At 45.8% G+C, this 24,175-nt stretch overlaps 1 protein-coding gene across 2 annotated transcripts in view; it reads right to left on the reverse strand.

Moving 5' to 3' along the window:
* LOC118096866 (AP-2 complex subunit beta) overlaps positions 1-24,175 on the reverse strand; it is a 64,477-nt gene that overhangs the window by 37,744 nt on the left and 2,558 nt on the right. For both annotated transcript variants that reach the window (XM_035139183.3, XM_035139185.3), the window contains exons 2-12: positions 22,953-23,010; positions 21,385-21,490; positions 19,398-19,533; positions 17,943-18,188; positions 10,184-10,374; positions 8,087-8,308; positions 5,520-5,640; positions 4,514-4,609; positions 4,157-4,272; positions 2,674-2,839; positions 659-757 (exon numbers count right to left, since the gene is read on the reverse strand). In XM_035139183.3, the coding sequence (XP_034995074.1) occupies positions 659-757; positions 2,674-2,839; positions 4,157-4,272; positions 4,514-4,609; positions 5,520-5,640; positions 8,087-8,308; positions 10,184-10,374; positions 17,943-18,188; positions 19,398-19,533; positions 21,385-21,490; positions 22,953-22,989 (1,536 nt within the window). In that variant the 5' untranslated portion in view covers positions 22,990-23,010. The remainder of the gene's footprint in view (positions 1-658; positions 758-2,673; positions 2,840-4,156; positions 4,273-4,513; positions 4,610-5,519; positions 5,641-8,086; positions 8,309-10,183; positions 10,375-17,942; positions 18,189-19,397; positions 19,534-21,384; positions 21,491-22,952; positions 23,011-24,175) is intronic.

Here is a 24,175-nt window from a genome sequence, read left to right on the forward strand (position 1 = left end):
CTTTACTCCTGGAATGGCCACAGCTCAGCGGCAGAATGGTAATGATTGGTTGGGCACCCAGTTACTAAAATCAAAGACTTGTGGAGTTCGAAGGTATCCCCAAGGGTCATTCTAGGCCAACCCCTGTTAAAGAGTCCCTGACAGATGCCCCCCAACCTCTGTTTAAAAGCAGAGGGAGAGAAATGAAGTATTTCTCTATTTCCCAATGAATCAGCAGGAACAATAACACATCCAAAGAGTCTTGTTTTGATTTGGTTTTACTTTCCCACCACCACAGATCGGAATCCAAGTCCCGAGACACATCAAGTAGCCGACGCTGATCCAAGGATGCTAATAAAACACTGCGTGGCTCAGCTGAGTGGGCTTCTTAACACCGGGCGTTTGCTGAGCAGTGCAAGCGATCTATAAACTCTTGGCAAGAACGCCCTGAGTCTGGAAGGAATGGGAAGTGATCTCAAATAAAAAACCTGCTGTGCAGACTCAACACACCAGAATCCAAAGGCAGGAGGACCCTGTGCCCACACGACACAGGAAAACACTTGCAACCAGGCCACTGTTTGGCCTCTTTGCACCTGAGCCTTCCCCAATAACCCTGTAGTTTTTTTGTTCTCCCCATGTAGAAAATGGAGTCCCACACATGCCCAGCCGAGAGGCTTACCTGCGTAGCCAGGCTCAACACCTGCTGGACCAGCTCCTGAGTCTCGGACGGCTTCTTCAGAAACAGTTTGACGATGGCGGTCAGCAAGGTGAGCTGCACCTGTAGCAAAGAAGGATAATGCAAGAGGCAGCCCGCTGATTTCCTTGGGCAAGCTTCTGGGGTAAAAAAATGGCTATTGGGATCCAGAAGGAGCCCCTTCCTCTCCCCGCCTCCCAGGGTGCACCCAAGAAGCTTGTACTACTCCCTTTTCCGGCACCCATTCTGCTTGCTTTTGCCCCACTGTGACCCATGTTGCCCTAATCCTCGCTATCCTCCTTCCCAGCCCCATATCTCCCCAGGTCAGAGCTGAAAAACTTCCCTGCCTGCTTCTCCTGCTCCCTACCATTCCTAGGTCTGTTCCTTACAGCCCACAACCTCCTGGGAGAAAAGGGGAGAGACTGGCAGGCTGAACTCTGACCAGGAAAGTGGCTATTAAGAGGCGAGGACACACAGCAAAATTTTGCCGTTTCTTGCAATTCTTTTTATAAATAAAGGATCTGCAACTAATGGGTCAGAGAGCAAAAATAACTTATCACCCCAAAATGAATTAAATGTTCCTTCCTTTTTCTGGTAAGTCCTTTGATATCAACAGTAGCTCACAGCATCACTGCCAAACTTTCCAAAGTGAGAGCAAAAAAGTAAAGAGGAGAAAGTGAGTCCCTGTTTAGTACCTGTTGGACATTTTTTGGACATTTGGAACCAGCCATTTATCCTAATCTTAGCTGCAGAGGGCTTGTAAATAGGTCTAATGGCATGAGTTGAAATTACTTGCAAAAGAAATGTATTTTCTATACAAGCGAAGGCTTTAAAGGCATCTAAAGCCAAGGCATCTAATTGAGATTAATTTCACCTGGAATAATGAATAGCATTCAGTAACTCTCTGATGGGGTCTGCTACGAACCTTTGCATCAGAAAAATTAACTGGTCTGGGAAAATGTAATGTGCTATAAATATCCAGAGTCTATTTGCTAGAACTGTAGCTTTTTTAAAAAGTGTGATCTACATGAAGCAATGTGACTGGCCTATGGGAATCAAGCTGCTAAATATACTTGCTTGGTTTTTAGGAATGAGTATTACTTTAGATTGCCTCCAGGTTTCTGGGATCTATCCTGAGGGAAAACCATTATTAAATATATCCAATATGTGTGGAGTAAGATTTTCTGAAAAGTGCTTTTAATAATCCACACAGAACTCATCTGGTTCTGTAGATCTACCGTTCCTTAATTCCTAAATAGTGTCTTGAATTATTTCCCACCAACTTAATTGATCTAAAAATAATTTTGACCTGGAATAATTCTCTCAAACGCATTAGTTGTTAAATATGGCTCTAGAGAGCCTTCAGGTGGGTGCTTGGTTAGAGTAAATTCCTTTTTTAAAAATGGAAATGTGAGCGAGTCTTCAGGCTGCACCCAGTTACTAAAATGCAAGGGCCCAGCTTGCTCCTTCGAAGCGGCACGCTTTGAAGATGGGACACAGTTCAGTGGCAGGACATCTGTCTTGTATGCAGAAGGTCCCAATTTTGATCCCCCGTGGCAACTCCAGGGAGGGCTGGGAAAGATTCCCTGTCTGAAACCCTGGAGAGCCACTGCCAGTCAGTGTAGACAATACTGAGCTAGATGATAAGGGTCTGACTTGGTCTAAAGCAGCTTAAAGGAGGATCCACAGCTCAGTCATAGAGTGCCTAATCTGCATACAGAAGGTCTTAGGTTCCATTCTCAGCTTCTCCATGTAAGGCTGGGAATGTCTCCCACCTGCAGCCCCGGAAACATCCTAACAGCCTGCTGAATCAAAGGATCACCTAGTCCAGCATCTGTTCTGAAACATACCACTGGGAATCCTTGGCACAAGAGCACTCTCCCCTTCTGCAGTTCCCAGCAACTGGAATTTAGAGGCATTGGTGCCTCTGTTTCGTTCTAAGACAGTTTCATTCCCCCCCCCCCCAAAGGGCGCCATAGGACTGGAGAGGGAAATATTACCTGGGTGCTTTCATCATGGAAGCCCTCCAGAAAGCTCTCCAGGAGCTCGTCCGCATTGTCAATCCTCTCCGCATATTCGCCCACGATCCAAATCATGGCCGCGCGGGCGTCTGGCTCATCCAGAGAGTCAAGGTTCTCGCACAAGGTGGCAATGATGCTCTCGTACCTGGTTCACCAAGGCAAAGTTAAGCGCTTTGCTTTCTCTGCAGTTGCCAACTCCTGTGGCATCCTAATTTTCAGATTCTCTGGCTCAACCTTTTCAAGCTCCTAGTCCTCAAATTTAAGAACTCTTGCCTCTTCTCTGCCACCCTCTGCCAGCAGCCCCCATTCCTCCATTCTCCTACTTCGAGAGGCATCTTCAACCAGCATAGCTTGAAAACATGGGAGTGAACCCCAGCACAAGTGAACATATTTAGGATGCAAGGTTACCACCCACTAAGAGACGGGCCTTTGCAGAGATCCCAGCCACTCACCCCGTCCTCAGAAGGTAAAAACATTTTTTTTGTCTTGATCAAACTCTGAAAACAAGGACTGAACCTCACTACTGCTGTCAAACCACTAAGAGTTGTTTTCAGCATCCAGAAGTTGTTTTTATGGTCTTTAAAAACTTTTAAATCACCTAGAAAGTCACATAATTGAAAAGGAGGGTAAAAACTGAGTAAACAAAAACAGAACACTTAACCATGGCTCAATTTAAACCAGGTGTCTGAAACCAGCTTTAAAGCCAACGGTAATAAGCAATTGGGTTTGTTTCAAAAACAGAAGAGGGGAATTTCTGCCAGGAGAGGTGGAGAAGCCTAGAAGCCCCACACTCCTAAGCACAGCTAGGACATCAACGACCAATAAGAATGAACTCAGGCCAACAATACCATTCAATAATGAGAATAAAATCCCTTTTAACAAACCAATTGTGAACATAGAAAACAAAATTACATGCAACCATACAATTTCTGTAATAAACTTAATGTTTAAATAATATTTGCAAACTGAAAATTTCTCAGTTCTATAGTATCTAATTGAATAATTCTGGTTCCAGTTCCATTAAAGAGTCGTTTGACGCAAAATATCAATACGGCGGTATCGATATATTCTGACTTCGGATTATTGTGGTCTAAAAGATTTCTACACTAAATGCCGTATTGATATTTTGCGTCAAAAGCCTTTTTAATGGAACTGGAACCTGAATTATTCAATTAGATACTATAGAACTGAGAAATTTTCAGTTTGCAAATATTATTTAAACATGAAGTTTATTACAGAAATTGTATGGTTGCATGTAATTTTGTTTTCTATGTTCACAATTGGTTTGTTAATAGGAATTATTCTCATTATTGAGTGGTATTGTTGGCCTGAGTTCTTGGTTTGATTCTTATTGGTGGGTATAACAAGAACTCCAATTTATCTAATAAGGACATCAATGACAGCATCAGCTGCCCCAGGGCTTTTTGTTGCAGGGGTGTAGACTATGGGGAGCCATGCTTACTTATTGGGGTACTTGCGGAAAATGTCCCGGATCACCACGATGGCTTCCTGGACGACGTAGTTGACCTTGGTCTGGATGAGGTCTAGGAGGGTGCTGACACAGCGCTCAGCCGATTGCTGCAAAGAGGGACGGGACAGAGAAAGGAGGTCAGAGGCCAGGCCCCAGCGCAAATGCCGGCCAGGATCCAACCCACAACTCTTCAGCTCACCCACCGCCTGGTATTACAGAAATCAGAACAGGATTCTCCGCAGGGGAGAGGTCATAGTTCAGTGGCAGAGCACCTGCTTTGCATGCAGAAGGTCCCCATAGACCAAAGCAGAAACGGCGGGGGGGGGGGGGGTTGGTCAGTTCACTTGCCTCCACCTTGATAGCACAGCGTCCAATGGCCCGCACTGCTTTGCGGACGAAATCGACATCCACCTCTGTGGCGTACTCCTTGAGCTCCGCCAGAACCTGTTGGAATCAGGCAATGATGATGTAGTAATTATAATGATCACTTAATTATAAGTCAGATTTATAGTTGCACCCTCTCCCCTGCTTTGACCCAATCAATGGAACTTCCATCTTCCTTCTATTTTTTTTTTTAAAAAAGTCACTGGCTGGGAACTTTGACAGGGGCGGACTTTGGCCTTTCCAATTTCAGCAGCACCCTGTGTGAGCCCAAAACTCGGCTCCCCGCCACCTCTCGCCTTCTGTTCTGCTCAATTCACTACATCACAGTTGTGACGCTCTGTGGCATCCCCTAGGCTTGGCGCCCAGTGCGGTGGAACCAGTCACGCTGCCCTAAATCCGCCTCTGGCTTTTATGAGGACTCTGTTCAGGCTACTTCCTTGGGGTGGGCAGCTCCGTCATTCCAAGCCCGCCCTGTCAGAGGATGCAGCCCTGCCGCCATCCACTGACTCAGAGGCGGAGTCCCCTGCAGTGCCTCTGCCTCCCTGGCCTTGCAGAAGACAAAGGCTGCAGAAGACAGGCCAGCTCCATCAGGACTCCTCTCCCTTGTTCATCACCTGGGGGCACCCAGACTGTCTCAGACTCCAAAAGACAGAAGGCTCACTCCATCAGCCTTGCCGAAAGCCCAGCTCCATCAGGCATCTCTTATGTTGAACTGTGTCACCCGCTCATTATAAGAACAGCCTTTTAAGAATTGGTGCCCGACGTTGATTTTTCTTCTTCTTCCCTCCCTGTCCCTTTTCCTTGTGTGTCGTGTTGTTGTTTTAGGTTGCAAGCCTATAGTTCCTAGCGAGGTTAGTGGAGAAGCAATCTTGTAATGATATTGATTGCAGATTGCAGCTTCCCATGTTTGTTATTCTGTAGAACACACACACACACGTGTCAGGTGTCCTCTGGCCCCCCCAGAGCTGACCTGAGCAATGTTGGCCTGCGATGCCAGGCGAATCATGATGTCTAGCTTCTCCAGCTTGACGTAGATGGGGTCGTTGTACTTCACAAAGAACACCTTGATCTCCTGCTTCAAGATTTCAGGTCTGGGGAAGAGAATGCATGCACAATTTATTATTGTTGTTATTAGCTTATCACCAGCCCTTCACCTCAAGGTCCCAAGGTGGGTTAGGTAAAGGACCCCTGGACGGTTAAGTCCAGTCAAAGGCAACTATGGGGTGTGGTTTTCATCTCACTTTTCAGGCCAAGGGAGCTGGTGTTTGTCCACAGACAGCTTTCCAGGTCATGTGGCCAGCATGACTAAACTGCTTATGGCATAAAGGGACACCTGCTGAGTGCCAGAGCGCACAGAAATGCCGTTTACCTTCCCGCCACAGTGGTACCTATTTATCTACTTGTACTGGTGCGCTTTCAAACTGCTAGGTTGGTAGGAGCTGGGGCAGAGCAACGGGAGCTCACCCCGTCGCACAGATTTGAACCACCAACCTTCCAGTCGGCAAGCCCAAGAGGCTCAGCGGTTTAGACCACAGCACCACCCGTGTCCCTATCCCAGGGTGGGTTACAACTGTTTAAAACACAACATTTTACATGTGAACTGTATAGCTATTGTATGGAAATTAACAATGGGGCAACGGAAATGGATTCTTCGTGCACTAATGGTGGCCAAGAGACTGATACTGATGAACTGAAGGAATAAAGTTATGACAATCAATGGACTGCCAATAATCAATAATCAATCAATGGACTGACAATATGACAACACCTGCAACTTATGAACAGACTGCTTACAGATGTAGACTTTGTTTGGATCAATATGACAACATTTGAAATCAGCTTATACAGAATGCAGTAGGCTATTAACATCTACATATCTATTAGGATAATAACACTATATAAATCTATATTTAGAATGTATGGTAACATATTACACTGCATTGTTGTATATACAGTGGTACCTCGCAAGACGAATGCCCTGCAAGACTAATTTTTCGCAAGATGAATGCGTCTTGCGATCTGATGGTGACTTGCAAGACGAATTCGTTTTGCGAAAAATTCGTCTTGCGACTCGCGGTTTCCCATAGGAGTGCATTGAAATTTAATTAATGCGTTCCTATGGGCAAAAAAACAAATTCCAATGCATTCCTATGGGAAACCATGATTCGCAAGATGAATTTTTCGCAAAACGAATTGACTCGCGGAATGAATTAAATTCATCTTGCGAGGCACCACTGTATATATATTTCTCTTTCTTTGTTCTCCCCCACACACACTTCCCCCTTTGTGATTGTTTTCAATAAAAATACTAATATTTAAAAAATACATTTAAAACAACGTACAATCACAAAAACAGGGCGGCTCCCAAAAAATACACACCTCAGTTCACACATGCAGCGGGTGCCTTAAACAGGGATGACGTCAGTCTGTGTGAACAGCCACCCCTACCCGCTTAGCGACTCCTCGTAAAGAGGCAAAGTCACTGCCAAAAGCTGGGATGCATGCATGTATCTGTCATCAAGAGGAAGCCACTCCGATAGGCTTTACTTGAGAAAGATAAATGATTTAAATCCCCACTCGGACATGAAGCTCACTGGATGTGACTTTGGAGGTGGGGGGGGGGTTGTCAGTCACTGCTTCTCAGTCTAGCCCAGGCATCCCCAAACTTCAGCCCTCCAGATGTTTTGGACTACAATTCCCATCTTCCCCAACCACTGGTCCTGTTAGCTAGGCATCATGGGAGTTGTAGGCCAAAACATCTGGAGGGCCGCAGTTTGGGGATGCCTGGGCTAGCCTACCTCACAGGTTTGTTGTGAGGAGAGGAAAAAGAACCATGGATCTGCAGGTGAAACTCGGAAAATTAGAATATCGTCAAAAAGTGCATTTATTTCAGTAATGCAACCTTTTTATTTTTTATTTTAATTTTTACAAGTGCTTTCTTTTGGAAATTCCACAGTAATAAAACAAATGGTTACAATAATACAAAAATAAACGTCGCTATTACATTTCATTAATTACATTCCATTTATAATTGACCCGCCTAACGACAAATAATTACAATTACCACAAATAAAGTTCTAGTTACAGGTAGGTAGCCGTGCTGGTCTGATGTAGTCGAAACAAAATAAAAAAAACTCCTTCCAGCAGCACCTTAAAGACCAACTAAGTTTTTATTTTGGTATGAGCTTTTGTGTGCATGCACACTTCATACACACGAAAGCTCCTACCAAAATAAAAACTTAGTTGGTCTTTAAGGTGCTGCTGGAAGGAGTTTTTTTTATTTTGTTTCCACAAATAAAGGCTTGACATATCTTGCTTTGCATGTCATGCGTCTATCTCATATATTGGTTTCCCCTTTTAAGTTGCATTACTGAAATAAATGCACTTTTCGACGATATTCTAATTTTCCGAGTTTCACCTGTACCTAGAGCTCCTTGGGGGATACAGGAGGCTAGAAATGCAATCAATTAATTGTTTGGGCACAAAGAAGTGAGGCAGCCGTCCAGGTGGAAGAGTTTCCCCAAGCTGCCCTCTGACCTTTTCTGCACGATCAGGTTGATGTTCCTCAGGGCGACATACTGGACCTCGGGCTCCCCGGACAGCAGGGTGACCAGCGGTGGGGCCAGCTTCTTCAGCAGCATGTTGTAGTAGTCAGAATCCTTGGGGAGGAGCTCCAGGAATTTCATCAGCACCTTGACAGCTGACAGCACCACAGCAGAGTTGGCGTGAGAGAGGCGGGGAGTGACTCGCTCACAGATGCTGCCAGGAGGGGGGGGGGGGAGAGGAGGGAGCCAAGAGTCAGGATGCACCGAAATTTACTGCATGTACCGCTTTGAAAGAGAATGTAATGAAAATGATGTATAGATGGTATTGAACACCAGTAAAATTAGCTAAAATGTATAGGATGAGTAGTAAAACATGCTGGAAATGTAAAGATAAAGATGAATTTTATCATATGTGGTGGACATGCGAGAAAGTAAAAGGATTTTGGGAAATGATATACAATGAGTTGAAAAAGATGTTTAAGTACACCTTTCCCCAAAAACCCAAAGCTTTTTTATTGGGACTAATAAGCTTTTTTATTGGGACTAATTATTGGGAGAGGAAATAGCAAAGGGAGATCAGAGACTATTTATGTATGTTACAACTGCGGCGAGGACTTTATTAGCCCAAAAATAGAAATTACAGGCGATACCAACGATTGAGGAGCGGCAGACGAAAATGATGGACTATGCAGAATTGGAAAAATTGACCTGTGGGATCCGAAACCAGGGAGAGACAAAGTTCTAGAAGGAATGGAGTAAATTTATTGACTATATGGAGAAAAACTGTAGAAGTTTAAGGGTCACTGGCGGGACTGACATAAACCCTACGAATTTAATCTATACATGCTTGTAAAAAGGAACTGCTAGATAAGCGTGAGAAATAAATCCGAATGACGGGAGAGAGGGAAGTCACAGCTCGGCAGAGCGTAAGGAACTGAGAGGGGGAATTTAAGATGGAATGTAATTGTTTTTGTTTTGTTGTTTTTTGTTTATTTAGAAAATCTAAAAGAAATTTTTTAAAAAAGATTCAGGATGCACCCGGAAAACACTGGGAGGAACTCGACATAGCGCTAAGTTCCTGAAGGGTGTACAAGTCGGGCTAGCGGGACGGCAAGAGGAGACGCGGGAAGTCAGCGAGGTTCTTGCACCGGGTTGCGCCAACAGCCCAGACACTTCCTGTTGCACAGCCAGCTTCCTCTAGCCCTTTAACTAACAGCCTGCCTTGATGCACATCAATAGTTGCATTTTGAAGCCTGTAAGTTTGGCAAACCAAGTTGATGGACTATGCCGAAATGGCAAAATTAACTGGGAAGCTCAGGAATCGAGACGACGAGGAATTTTTAAAAAAGAATGGGAAATATTTATAATGTCTATACAAAATCATTGTAAGCAGGTCAAAACATTAGCAGGGTTTTAAATACACTTGTAATGTATCAGAATGTATAGGTAACCTAGGAAGATGAAAAAATGGGAAAGTATTGATATGCAGTTGAAAACAGAATCTAAAGGACCCATGGAAGGGATGGGGGGGGGGAGTCAGGAGATTCAGAGTAATCTCGATATTTGGATTTTGAGTTGTTTTATATCGTATGTTTATATTTTTGAAAATCAATTTTAAAAAGATTATAAAAAGAAGCCTGTAAGTTTACAGAGCTACAGGGGTTTCACATCCCATTATTATTTATAGCAAATACCACAAACAAAAATGTGAAATTGACGTAGACAGGTCAATTTTTACGGTGATTTGAAATCTGAACTTGAACCCCCTTAATATGTTGGCAGCCTTATCTGCTGAGGTTCCCTTTCCTTTCTTTAAAATAATTATTTTTATTTTGCTTTTCTTCTTTTAAAAGGCAAGCCATATGAAGTGAGAGACTACGTTTCAGCTGCTGCAAGAGGCATCCTCCATGACTATTTCCACTCTTTCCCCAGTGTCCGTTACAAGAATCCTGCAGCAAGGGGTTCCCCAAGTCAGGTGCATATTACTCTAGAGGTGTCACATACCTCTGCCCACAGATGTGAAGCTGGTGAGCCAGGAGGAAGCAAGCGGAGCTAAGGAACGGGGGTCTGCAACCCGAGGCCCACCTACCTCTGGGCTTCGCGGTCATCCTTTGGGTTGTAGTTGGAGAGGCAGTCCAAGATGAAGATCTGTCCCCACTCGGTGCACTCGTTCAGAGCAGTGAGCAGCTTATTGATGTTCTGGGGGTTCAGGTCCAGCAGGTTGCTGTTTGGGTGAGATTCGCTGATTTCGGACAATGCCGCTACAGCGTTGGCCACCACCTGCAAGAGGGAAGGGAAAAGAAACAATCCATGCTTTCGGAATCTTGGCTGAGATTTTGTGGGGGCGTTATAATGCACACCCAAAGCTTGGAATTATATAAAGAAGCAAGATGGTCTCTGAGCATATACAAAGCAATCATGCACACCAGCAAAACTCAAAGTATAACCAGTCCACAGTTCTCTGGGAGTAGAATTGGGGTTGGCCATTTGTGACCCTCAACCTGATCTCGCAGGGTCCTCAACCTAATTTCATGTGGGTGGCAAAGAGAGAGAGAGAGAGAGAGAGAGAGAGAGAGAGAGAGAGAGAAAGGTGGCTCCACTCAGGGCGCTGTAATGGTTAAGAGTGTCGGACCAGGACCTGGGAGACCAGGGTTCGAATTCCCACTCGGCCATGCAGCTCACTAGGTGAGCTGGGCCAGTCCCTGCCTCTCTCAACCCAAACCTCCCTCAGAGGGTTGTTGTAAGGACAAAATGGAAGAGAGGAAAACCCAAGTACGCCACCTTGAGTGGAATATAAAGGTGGCGGTTGGGGGGGGGGTTGCAAATAAGTAATAATACAGAATGGAACCATCATTTTCAATACAACCCTCACTGCAAGCCTGACAAATCTGGAACAATCCTCAATGATCAAATAACACAAAAATTATTTCTTTATGCAAATACATTTGTTCTCCATTTTTTTTCCTTTTGCTATTTGGTGCTTTGTTACTTAACACATATGGAACTGTGTTTATTCTACATATCCCCTTTACGGTTTCATTTTTTACCTGTTAATTTTCTTCTGTTGCTATATAATTGTCCTCTCTGTTTTATATGCATTAGAACAGGCATCCCCAAACTGCGGCCCTCCAGATGTTTTGGCCTACAACTCCCATGATCCCTAGCTAACAGGACCAGTGGTCGGGGGAAATGGGAATTGTAGTCCAAAACATCTGGAGGGCCGAAGTTTGGGGATGCCTGCATTAGAACATAAAATACAATTTAAAAAAACCTTTACAAAAGAAAAAAGTGGGCTTGAGCCCCAGAACCTCTATTTTAAAAATAAAAATTAGCCCCAAACATGTGGAAGGAGCAGCATTCTTGGCATTGTTATTTTTTAATTCCAAAGAGTGCCAGCTCAAGAGGAAAAGCGACGTGGGTTTGTGGGTTTGTGTGTGAGAGAGAAACTGGGGATGTGAACGATCCTTCACTTCCAATTCAGCAGTGAATAAAATGACTTAATGAACAAGGGGGTGGAAGGGAGAAAGAAGCCTGTCTCTCTCCATCAAGCAGGGAAGACGAAAATGTGATAGACGGGGAAAGCAGGAGGGGATCTGGGACACCAGGAGGAAGAGCAATTAGATTACATTTGTTATTATCCAAGGCTAATTGGAAATTAAACCAAGTGTGGAATGTGGCTAATGGAGGGGAATGCGCCTGCCATTTAGAGGCCCTGAATCTTAGTCTCAGCCACCTATTAAGTGCCAGGAAGGAGAAAAGGTGGATGGAGGCAGCACCAGGAGGTGGAGGAGGAAAGATGGTTAGGAAGAGGATGGCAAATGAAGGTGTGGTTGGCTCTCTGGTGCTGAGCACATAAACACCCTTCCGCTGCCTTAGACAGAGCCTGTCCACCTCAGCTTCTCATCTATGCTACCCATACCCTCCAACTCCTGGACTGAAAAATCCGGGATCAGTGGCAGCGCGGCACCGGAAGCCGCTTCTATACGGCGGCGCGGCACCGGAAGTCGCTTCTACACATGTCCAGATATGCGTAGAAGCGACTTCCAGTGCCGCTCTGCCCGTGTCTGCATGTCTGGGCACCAGAAATCGCTTCTGATATCCAGATATGCACAGACAGCCGGGAGCCGGGACATGAGCTTTACGGGATATTATCAATTCGGGATAACAGCGGGAAATGGTAACAAAATACGGGGGTTTCCTGCGAAAAACAGGAAACTTGGCAGCTATGATGCTACCTGGCAGCCCTTCTCAGCAGTCTTTCCCAGCCCTCTTTGCAGATGCCATCAGGGACTGGACCCCGGTGCCTGCAAAGCAGATGCTCTGGCCCTGAGCTGCGGTCCTTCCTCTGAAAATGAAGTGTGATGCTAGTCCTCATGTTTCTGCACAATGGGAACATAGGAAGCTGCCTCGCACCAAGTCAGACCATGGGCTCCATCTAGCCCAGCGCTGTCTACACTGACTGGCAGCAGCTCTCCGCTATATTTGTAGGTTAAATGAAATGAGGCCAAGTGGCAAAGAAGTCATCTCGAGCTCTTTGGCCCACAAAACGTTTTAGCTCATGTGAGATTCTTTTTCAAGATTTGCCAAGTCTTAGGATACTAAAATAGCCCAGATTATTGAGCTCAAAGGTCTTCCAAAGCTTAGTGACTGCGGCCAGGGGAGCAGTCAAAAGATGCCAGGCCAGGTCTCCATCCGAATCTACAAATTCAGAAGAGGCAAGCCAGGGAAGGGGGAAATTGAATCCTTTGCCAATGAGATCTCAGAAAATGCTTTTGTATAGAACCTGCTGGTGCCATCGCTGCGCCCCGATGCTTGCCAGAATGGATGGGATCTGGAAACCAACAATATGAAATCCAGCTCTCCTGGATTTGAAGCCGTGCCTTTTTTTTGGCATCGGTTTTGCTTCTTTTTTTACAGCAGAGAAGAAAAAGAAAAGGAGGAGGGTGGAAAAGCAAAGGTTTTCACTTAAAAAATAATAATGTGGCAGTCAACAAAGGATGCCGAAATGATTCTGGGAAAGGAGGGTGTGGGGAGAGAAAAGATCACAGCAGCAAGAAGAACAGAACATGCCAGACAATGGACCCCTTGCAAAGAGCTGCTTTCATTTGGCGTTAAAAGTAAGAGCAGCAGAAGTGAAAGGTTAAGGGGGCGCGTTTGACTGTTTTGTTCTGCAGCAGATCTGCAGGTGGGGGAACAGGGACAGGGCGGGTTCAACAGCCTGCCCACGGCTACCTAGGGACTCACCACACTGCATCTTTGTACCAGAGGGGAGAGGAGATCAGGTATAGCCCCCCCCCCCCGACCAGGGAGCCATCTCCATTTCCTCAGATTTCAGCACATGCCCACGCCAAAAGTGGGAGGAATAGCCACAAGTGATCTAATTCCCGTTAGGACCTAGGAATCTGTTTTGAAACAAGCCAGGCCTTCTGGCCTGCTTGGTCCAGTGTCATCACTCTGACTGGCAACAATTCAGGATCTTGGGCAGAGAGATAGGAACATAGGAAGAGCCTGCTGGATCAGGCCAGTGGCCCACCTAGTCCAGCATCCTGTTCTCACAGTAGCAAGCAAGACCTGAGCACTAAAGCCCTCTCCCCTCCTGCGTTTTCCAGCAACTGGTACTCTGAAGCATCACTGCCTCTAACTGTTTAGGCCAGGCATCCCCAAACTGCGGCCCTCCAGATGTTTTGGCCTACAACTCCCATGATCCCTAGCTAACAGGACCAGTGGTCAGGGAAGATGGGAATTGTAGTCCAAAACATCTGGAGGGCCGAAGTTTGGGGATGCCTGGTTTAGGCAGAGCACAGCCATCGTGGCTAGCAGCCATCCATCGAAGAATCATGGAACTGAAGAGCTGGAAGGGACATTGCAACCCCCTGCAATGCAGAAATCTCAACATGCATTCCCTCATCCAATCTGAAACCGTTATCGGACCCTGCTTAGCTCTGCAAACGTGCTAGCGGTTTGATTTTTTTCTGACTAATCCTTTAAACTGGAGGTGCAAGGGGAACTGGCCCATCATCAAAGAAGGTCAAACATGGAAGTCCCTGGCACTGCACTGCCCGCCAGCCCTATGGCCCCCTCCAGCTAGAACAGGCATCCCCAAACTTCGGCCCTCCAGATGTTTTGGACTACAATTCCCACCTTCCCCGACCACTGGTCCTGTTAGCTAGGGATCATGGGAGTCGTAGGCCAAAACATCTGGAGAGCCGCAGTTTGGGGATGCCTGAGCTAGAACAAAAATGAATCTCCTGCCTTGTGGGAGCAGTCCAGTGCTGCCCCCTTGTGGCTCATCTTCCACAGCTCCAGGAGAAACGGCCCAAGGTGTATCCAGCTTTTGGGAACCAGTTGAAGACTCTGACAAAGGAAGACTTGGGTTATACAGTATTGTGGCCCATCGGCCACAGGACCAGGGGCCTCCACCAAGCCCCTGGGGGCTTCCTAGCCTTCCTGCTGCCATGTCTCTTGGAAGCTGGTGTAGCACAGTGGATAGCAGAATCGGCTACCAATCGGAATACACATGGCTTCCCCTAAAGTACATTTCGCTTCTGGCAAACCACGTCATTTCTCATGCACAACATGGGACATAATAATACTGGCCCAATTTACAAGGCCGTTTCAGGGATTCCGATAGGATGAGGTTCACGGTAGGCTTTGGATGCTCAAAAACACTAGATAAAGAACAGAACGCTACACTCTCGCTTCTCTCTGGCCTTCTCTCGTTCCCCTGGGGCTTCTGTGACATCACTGCAGTTCAGCCAATGGGGAGACACAAATCCCCAGGTTTTAACAGCCAACCTGTGCTTACTTCACAAGCTTCAGCTTTTCAAGTTTCTGGTATATTGTTGTTTCTGTTGTTAATTCATTAAATTAATATCCCAACCTTTCCTCCGAGGAGCTTAAAGTGGCATATATTGTTCTCCCCCCCCCTCCCATCATACCCTCAGAACGCTCTTGGGAGGTAGGCAAGGAAAAGATAGGCAGACAGAGACTGACCTAAGGTTACCTCGTAAGCTTTAAAGCTGAGAGAAAATTTGGGCCTCAATCTCCCTCTTCTCAGTCCATCACTCTAACCGCTATACCACACTACTGCTTTCAGCAAAATGACTGGATCCCCCGCACTCAAACTGCAAAACGTCCACGTTCTCAGCTTTAATAGGATGCTTCTGTCTTTTGCAATGCCCAAAAATTACATCTCCACAGGACCACAACACAGATCTAATTCACCTTTTTGCTGTAGGATTTTTGTCCTGTCATTTGGGGGGGGGCCTGTATATAAACAAGACCTTTTTTTAACCCGGTGACAGTTAAATAAAGACTTAAGACGTAGAAAAGGCATTCTTTTTACACTCCCTATCATAAGGAGACAGTTGCTTTGGCGAGAACACGGCGTCTCTGAGAAACCATCAATATTCATGGGAGGAAGTCTAAACAGAACCAGTTTGGAATGCTGCATTACAAAAGCCAGAAAGGCATCTAATTTCCTAGCAAAGGGCTGGTGGAGGGGGGAGCAGCAGCAGCAGCAGCAGCAGCAAAGCCAGACACTTTGGGCGCCACTGTCTCAGGAAAAGCCAAAAGATCAAATTCAGAACCGATCGTCCTGATGTTCCTTGTTTGTGGAAGGGACTCTTGGCACTTGGCCAGCAAATACATCACTATCAAGAGAGGCTCAAGCCGGCGGGATTGGCGTTCTGGTCCATTTGCTCCATTACGAGCCCAGAAAGTGGGAAAGCCGGACAACGGCACAGACCCCAGCCAGGATGAACGGGCGGTCACCAGATGTCACCTCCACCACCAACTACGCACGACGAGAGAGGGAGAGGAGGAGGTTTGGGAATCTGTTCTCGGTGGCAATTCTGGCCCTAACTTGCTTTGGCTGGCCTGGTCAGAACCGGATGTATTTGAAACTAGTAACTTAGCATGGTGAGCTATTTGGAGCCTTCAAGGCAGGGCGTTAGAAAAGTCTGCCCACAGCAGCTGCATTCAGCCCTTTGGGGAGGCCTTGGAGTCTAGGCCTTTAGATAATCCAGACCAGCCTTCCCTGCAGATGTTTTAGACTACAACCACCCACCACCACCACCCCATCTGGATATAACCTGCCCAGGGAAGGGTGCTCTCTGCTTACCTGCTGGTCATCTCAAAGGCTTGTTTCCTGCCACAGATGATTACCCAAATGAACACATGAGAGTCTGGTAAAATGGAGATGATCCCAAAAATATGGCAGCCTGTAAGCAGGGACTCTGCACACAGACCAACTATGACCTGTGCACACGCATCAAAATTTGGAGATTAAGGGGTTGGCTAAAGCCCCACCACCAAACGCCCAAATGTAAAGTTCCCTGGTGTTGGGGGATTAATTCTGCTTGCCAGCAGGGGTGGGCAGGCATCTGCCTCAGTACGCCAAGGTGAATGAGCTCATGGCAAGGTTGGGGCCAACGAATGCCATGACTGACTCCCCAAATCCTTTTTTGGGGGCGGGGGAAAATCTGCTTGACCCTATTGGAACAAGAGCACTTCTCCCTGGTTCTAACCCATGCCGTCCCTGTTGACATACAGAAGGCGCCCCTGTAGAGACATCCCCATGCCTTTTGAAGACACACCTGTTCAAACAGGTAGGCCCCTGATCTCTCAACCTGTGTCTGCCATGTTGCTTTAATACGATTGTTTCTATTGCACCTTTTCATTACGGGTGTTTACGTTCTAATATTTCACATGGAATTGTTCTACTGATAACCAGCAGCCACACATCGGACCTCACTAGTGAATTCTAAGGGGCAAGGAAACTTGTGCAGTTTCAAAACCAGTGGTTAAAAATCAGTGCTGTCCATCATCTTAATTCAAAATGGTCTCCGCCTGTACCCAAACAGTCGAAAACCTCCTCCTCGGTCTCAGGAACCATAATGTAAAATGGTTCTCCAGCTGTTGTTGGACTACAACTCCCATCACCACTAGCTGGCAAGACGAGTAGTCAGGTGGTGATGGAAACTGTAGTCCAAAAACAGCTGAAGACCCACGCTTCGGGAGCCTTGGCCTACATTGACCAACAGCGGCTGTCCAGGATTTCAGATACACCTCTTTTCAAACCTGGACCCAAGCATGATTCTAGTCCTCATTGTTCTGAGTAAAGGCTTGAAACAGGAACATAGGAAGCTGCCTTATCCGGAGTCAGACCAGTGGTTCATCTAGCTCAGCACTGGCCACAACATCCCCATTTGGAGATGCCACTGGGGACCGATCCTGAGGCCTTCTGCACGAAATGCAGGTGCTCTGGTGCTGAGCTACACCATGCCACAATCCTGCGCACATACAGGTGAAACTCGGGAAATTAGAATATATTCAAAAAGTCCATTTATTTCAGTGAAACCAATATATGAGATAGACCAGGCATCCCCTCCAGATATTTTGGACTACAATTCCCATCATCCCTGACCACTGGTCCTGTTAGCTAGGGATCATAGGAGTTGTAGGCCAAAACATCTGGAGGGCCATAGTTTGGGGGTGCCTGAGATAGACGCATGACATGCAAAGCAAGATATATCAAGCCTTTATTTGTTGTAATTATTTGTCGTTAGGCGGGTCAATTATAAATGGAATGCAATTAATGAAATGTAATAGCGATGTTTATTTTTATATTATTGTAACTATTTGTTTTTTTACTGTGGAATTTCCCAAAGAGAGCATTTGTAAAAATTAAAAGAAAAATAAAAAATAATAAGTTGCATCACTGAAATAAATGCACTTTTCGACGATATTCTAATTTTCCGAGTTTCACCTGTACACGCATGCATTAGCCAAGAAACATTAGGCCAAGCGTCAAGGAAGCCTCCGTGCGGGAGGGGTATTTTATTTACCATAGGATTTGAGTCTGCTATGAGGTCGCGAAGGGAGTCCAGGAAGCCCTGGTCCTCCACCATCTGGGCGTTGATGTCATGCAGCTTGGCCACGCAGACAGCCGCCGTCTTCCGCACGTAGGGGTCCTCATCCTTCAGGCACTTGCGGAGCGGCTCACACAGGTACTCGGTAATCTTGTCCACGCGGATACAGCCCATGGTGCGCACCGCCAGCGCACGGATGAGAGGGTTGGGGTCTTCGCAGTCCTGGGGGCGAGGAAGAGAAGCAGATCGTCACAAAGGTGCTCTGTGTTCACTCCCCCAGAGGGAGAGAGTTTGAGTCCCGCCACTTCCTGGGACGCAATCAAGTTGCTTCAGGGGTGGATTGCTGCAATGTGCTCTAGGTGGGGGTTTCCCTTGCGCTTGACCTGGAAGCTGCAGCGAGGGCGGGATGCTGCGGCACGACGGCTGGCAGGAAGTGAGGCCATGTCAACATGCAACGCCTCTGCTCAGAGAACAGCACTGGCTGCCAGTTTGCCGCCTGGGCAAGGTGTTACTATTGGTATATCGAGCCCTTAGGAACTTGGGATCATTTTACGTGTGAGATTGCCTTACCCTGGATAGGCCCACACACGCTTCAATCTGCAGAGTAGCACCTAAAACAGGGGCGCGGGTGGCACTGTGGGTTAAACCACAGAGCCCCTAGGGCTTGCCGATCAGAAGGTCGGCGGTTCGAATCCCTGCGACGGGGTGAGCTCCCGTTGCTCGGTCCCAGCTCCTGCAACCTAGCAGTTCGAAAGCACGTCAAAGTGCAAGTAGATAAATAGGTACTGCGCTCCAGTGGGAAGGTAAACGGTGTTTCTGTGCACTGCTCTTGTTCGCCAGAAGCGGCTTAGTCATGCTGGCCACATGCCCCAGAAGCTGTACGCCGGCTCCCTCGGCCGATAAAGCGAGGTGAGTGTCACAACCCCAGAGTCGGTCACGACTGGACCTAATGGTCAGGGGTCCCTTTACCTTTAAAACAGTCTTGCCTAGATGACCCTACCCAGATTTGCATAATGTTGACATGTGTTGTAACTTGCCTTGATTTAACCTTTGGTTTTTAATTATTCTTTGAATGTTTCAAATGGGCCTTTTTCATTGTCCGTATTTTACTATTTTATTCTTTTCGTAAACCGCTTTGAGGTCTTTTTTTTTTTTTGCTTAAATCAAGCAGTATATAGATATTATTAAATAAAGCCATTCTCCTAAAGATGCGCAGCCCCACCTGAAGATGCTGAGGATGGAACCTGGGATGCCCTTTCACTGAGGCACGGCTCTTCCTACTGTCAGAGAACATGCTGCATATAAGGATGTCATCGCAACATCGGGGGGGAAGGGTTCCTTCGGCATGCAACCCAGCCATCACGACAGCTGGAGCTTTGCTGGCATGTAGTAAAATTAAGGCACCTATAATTCCCCACCCACGCCCATTACCTTCACAAAACTGTTGACTGCCATGATGGCCATATCTGGCTGGCTTTTGGCGTAGTTCATCAAGTACAAATAGACCAACTTCTTAAGCTCCAGGTTGTCAGTCTGCATGCAGTTCACTACATCTGGGAAAAGGGAGCTGGATGACAGACAGACAGAGAGAGAGGGAGGGAATGAAAATGTTGAGTTGAAGCAGGAACCCTGAAACTGGAAGCAGACCTCCAACATTCCAAGCATATTATTATTATTATTATTATTATTATTATTATTTGTTGTTGTTGTTGTTGTTGTTGTTTAGTCATTTCCGACTCTATTATTAAAGGAATATTTATATTTTTAAGGTATAAATCTCAAAGCAGTTTAACAACACACTAAAACATCTAATTAAACATTGCTGAAGTATACATTCAAAGCAATGTAATTAACAGGAAAGTCAAATACTATCTTAAAGATTTCAAAACAAAACACTGCAAAAGAGATCAACTACAGAATGCACATTTAACAAATAAAATGACCTTAAACAGTTCGAAAGCAAGCATTGCCAAAGGCAGTCAAACATAAAACGCACTTTTAAAACAGATCTGCACTGCCTAACGGTAGGACCGGCCCCAACAGAGGAAAAACTGAAGCGTGGAAACCTGACTCGGCGGTCTCATGTCAGACTTGCAAGCTGGTGGGTGTGGCTGGGCCAAAACGGCCTGGCCGGCCTGATTCAGCTCATGGGCTGAAGGTTCACCACCACTACCACCTGCCCTACAGGATTTGACCCTCCTGTTTTTGCTGGACTGCCCATGCTGTGTTGGGGCTGATGGGAACTGGAATCTTCACAATGTTTAGAGGAGGAACATTTTCCCCTGAGTATGCCCAGAGATTGCTTCTTCCATGACAGCAAAGAGTCCCAGACACAGGGACCGGGGTGAGGAGCCTGCTGCTCTCCCAGTGTTGCTGGACTAAAACTCCCCCCTCACCCCTAGTCACTGGGCACGGTGCACTGGGGCTGATGGGAGCTGGACTGCAGCAATGGCTAGAGGAGAGATGCAGCTTCCCTGCTAGAGGGCTCCAGCACTGTGGAGGCAGAAAGAGAGGAAGAGGAGTGTTACCTGAAGGGTAAAAGCATATTGGGAAATGATACATAATGAATTGAAAAAAATGTTCAAAAGTACTTTCCCAAAAAAACCCAGAGTCCTTTCTGTTGGGGATAACTCAGACTGAAATTCCCAGGTGTCAAAAAAAAAAGGTTGTTTATGTATGCCACTACTGTGGCCTGTGTTTTGTTAGCTCAAAAATGGAAAACGAGCGAGGTCCCAACCAAAGAAGAATGGCAACTTAACTTGACAGAATATACACAGCTTGCAGACTTAAAATATAGAATAAGAGAACAAGAAGAACATATGTTTAGAGAAGATTGGAAAATGTTTATTGAATATATGGGAAATAATTGTGTACAGGAGAAAACGCTGGCAGCATTACGATAAATTCAACAGTGTAACGAAGTTTTGATGGATGCAATAAGGGAAAACTGAACGGTATAGTTTTTGTAAAATATGCAGGGTTTTATGATATGTAGAATGAACCATGGAAAGAGAAAGAGCGAAGTCATTGTTATCGTAGTGATGTAAAAATGAGTACAGTGGTGCCTCGACTTATGAATTTAATCCGTTCCAAAGGCACCTTCGTAAGTTGAAAAATTCGTAAGTTGAAAAAACGCCATTGGAAACGTGATTTCCCATAGGAATGCATTGAAAACGGAAAAATTCGTAAGTCGAAGCAACCCTATCTAAAAATTCGTAAGTCGAAAAATCCCTATCTAAAACCACCGCGGTTTTTTCCCGGATGTCGAGACATTCGTAAGTGCGCGGCCATTACCCCCATTCGTAAGTCGAAAAATTCAGTTGTCTAGTCGTTCGTAAGTCGAGGTACCACTGTACTATAAATTGCAAAACAGAAAATTTAATAAAAATCACACACGCACACACACACGGTGTGTTACCTGACATCCTTCCCCACGGTCATGGCAGCAATGACCTTTTTCACAGCTTCTTTCCTCTTCTCCTTCTTCTCATTGTTGAGCTCTGCTTTCAGTTCAAAGATCTCCCCTGAAATGAAACGTGAGGCCGTGAGAGAGAGGCCACAGCAGACAGACATAAGAAGGCATAATGATGACTCCTGCTGGTTCTGGCCAATGGTCCATCTAGTCAAGGACCCTCCTTCTCAAAGCAGCCAACCAGACGCCTGAGGGAAACGCACAAGGATCCAAGCCCAAGAGCATTCTGCCCTCCTGCAGCTTCCACCAAGTGGTATTTCAGAAAGCGTTGCTGCCTCCAACTGTGGCAGCAGAGCATGGCCATTGTGGCTAATGGCCACCAACAGCTCCCTCTTCCAGGAAAAGGAATTCCAAAGGAGTTCCCCACCGCTCAAGTATCATGCAGTATACCCAGTATACCTGAAGGAGCGTCTCCACCCCCATCGTTCAGCCCGGATCACTGAGGTCCAGTGCCGAGGGCCTTCTGGCGGTTCCCTGCCTGCGAGAAGTGAGGTTACACGGAACCAGGCAGAGGGCCTTCTCGGTAGTGGCACCCGCCCTGTGGAACGCCATCCCATCAGAGGTCAAGGAAATAAACAAACATCTGACATTTAGAGGACATCTGAAGGCAGCCCTGTTTAGGGAAGTTTTTAATGACTGGTGTTTTAATGTGTTTTTAACCTTTTGTTGGAAGCCGCCCAGAGTGGCTGGGGAAACCCAGCCAGATGGGCAGGGTATAAATAATAAATTATTATATTATATTATATTATATTATATTATTATATATACAACCTAAACAGTAGGAAAATTGCTTTAGAATCCATCTAGAACATTTCCCGAGAACTGAAACGGAGACTGATTCAGCAAAACCTAATATTCTGCAGACACTGGACTCAGCAATGGTTTTATAGGATGGCTGCCAATGCCTTTCCCCCAAAGCCAGTGGAAAGAGAGTTGGCATGGAAGGAAGAGCCTCCATGTGATCTAGCATGCTGCCTAGGCTTTTGAACCACATCTGCATCATTCCCAAATCCTCCCCCCACCCCAACCCAGGTGTCACAGTGGCCGGAGCGGGCTACTTCAGAGTAACGACTCTACACCGCTCTGCATTTTATCTTTTTATTGGTGCTGCGTATTTACAGTGCTGAAGGCAGTGCTATTTACAGAGACACATCTTATCCGCTAGAATCAGAACCTCCGAGTGGCGTTTGGCGCGTTTTTCTCCAACATAATAACTTGGGGAGACCCAGCCTCTTCCCCCTACGTTTTCGGTGCAGTTCCGGAGTTGGGGGAATAGGTCTGCCCCCCTTTCTTCCCTCTTCCTGTCCCACCTGGGACGATGGCTCCGCTACCCTGCCTGAGCCTTGGACCCCACTTCCTGCTTCCCCACTTGAGACGGAGCTCTCCCTGCTTTCCCCTGCGCTCGGGGATGGGCTGGAACTCAGGAGGGGAGGGACTTCGCGATATCCCCTGTCCCTCACACCAGGTATCTCTAGAAACAAGCTGCAACATCACATGAATGAGTGGAATCTAACCTTTTTTATTGGTGGTGAAATATTTGGAGTCCGTCATGATTTCAAGTTCTTATCACACCTGGAAACAAACAATATAGCAATATTTTAATGCTTAATAATAATGATACCCTATGCCGTTTACATAAAATGGTACAAAATAGTTCTGTAGAGAAGAGCGGACACAATACAATTATCAAAATACATTTAAGAATTAGGCCTTATACTCTTCCGGCTGCTTTGAGAATTAGGTAAGAGGGAACTTTAAGTTATCAGTTTGAAGCATTAAAGAAAAACTCTCCTGGGTCAGATCAGAAGTCCATCTAAGAGCACTTTTATCAACAGCAACCCACTGGAAGATCCTGGGCGGCTCTCAAAGACATCTCCTGCTTTTTTCTAGCACCTGTCAGAGAGGTATCCTGTTTCTCCATTTTTAATCCTATATTCACAAAAGGTCAATCTAACGTCACACAGAAATCCACCCATATCCATAAATCAACTTTCAATAAGAGATAAGTAGAGTCTCGTAACTACAAGTCACCTTTTTGCCCAGTCTTTCCATAAGATTGGGCGCTGTCATGTTATTCATTCATTCTTTTTTTTTTTGCATTCAAATCCTGCCCTACATATATACATATATACTTACAAACATGCATACACACACACACACACCGCCATCTCATAAAATATCAGGTGGCATAGAGCAATATAAAATTTGTATTAAATAAAAATGATTTTAAACATAGTAAGCAATCGATCTTCCAGTGTGGTCGCACCAACACTTCAGAAATTCCTATCTATCGACATCAGGTAGGCTGCCTGTTTAAAATGAAATTGTTGAGGTAGGTAGGTCTTTCCAGACACATAGGAGATGTGTTTTAATCTCTTTCACCATTAATTTTAATTATTTTAAAACATTTTTACCTGTTTTTTCTTGGCAAATTAAATATTGTTTGTAAACCACTTAGACGTTTTACTACAATCAAGCGGTATGTATAAATTTTGTACAAAGAGGAACTAAAAAAGAAAAAACTCATCCAAAGCAGTACAAAACAATAATTAAAATGACTGGCTGAATAAAAATATTTTTAAACAACTGCATAGCCTGCTGGCACACACACACACACCTATTCCAGAGACTCCTGAAAGTTAAAAGCAAGGGCACCTGCTGAATCTCTGCTGGAAGATAGATAGAAATTAGACAGAAATCTAATTGACAACAATAAGGCAGGATGCTGGCATTTCAA

This window comes from Zootoca vivipara, chromosome 14 (genome assembly GCF_965207765.1).
Source record: "Zootoca vivipara chromosome 14, rZooViv2.hap1.1, whole genome shotgun sequence".
NCBI classification, from domain to species: Eukaryota; Metazoa; Chordata; class Lepidosauria; order Squamata; family Lacertidae; genus Zootoca; species Zootoca vivipara.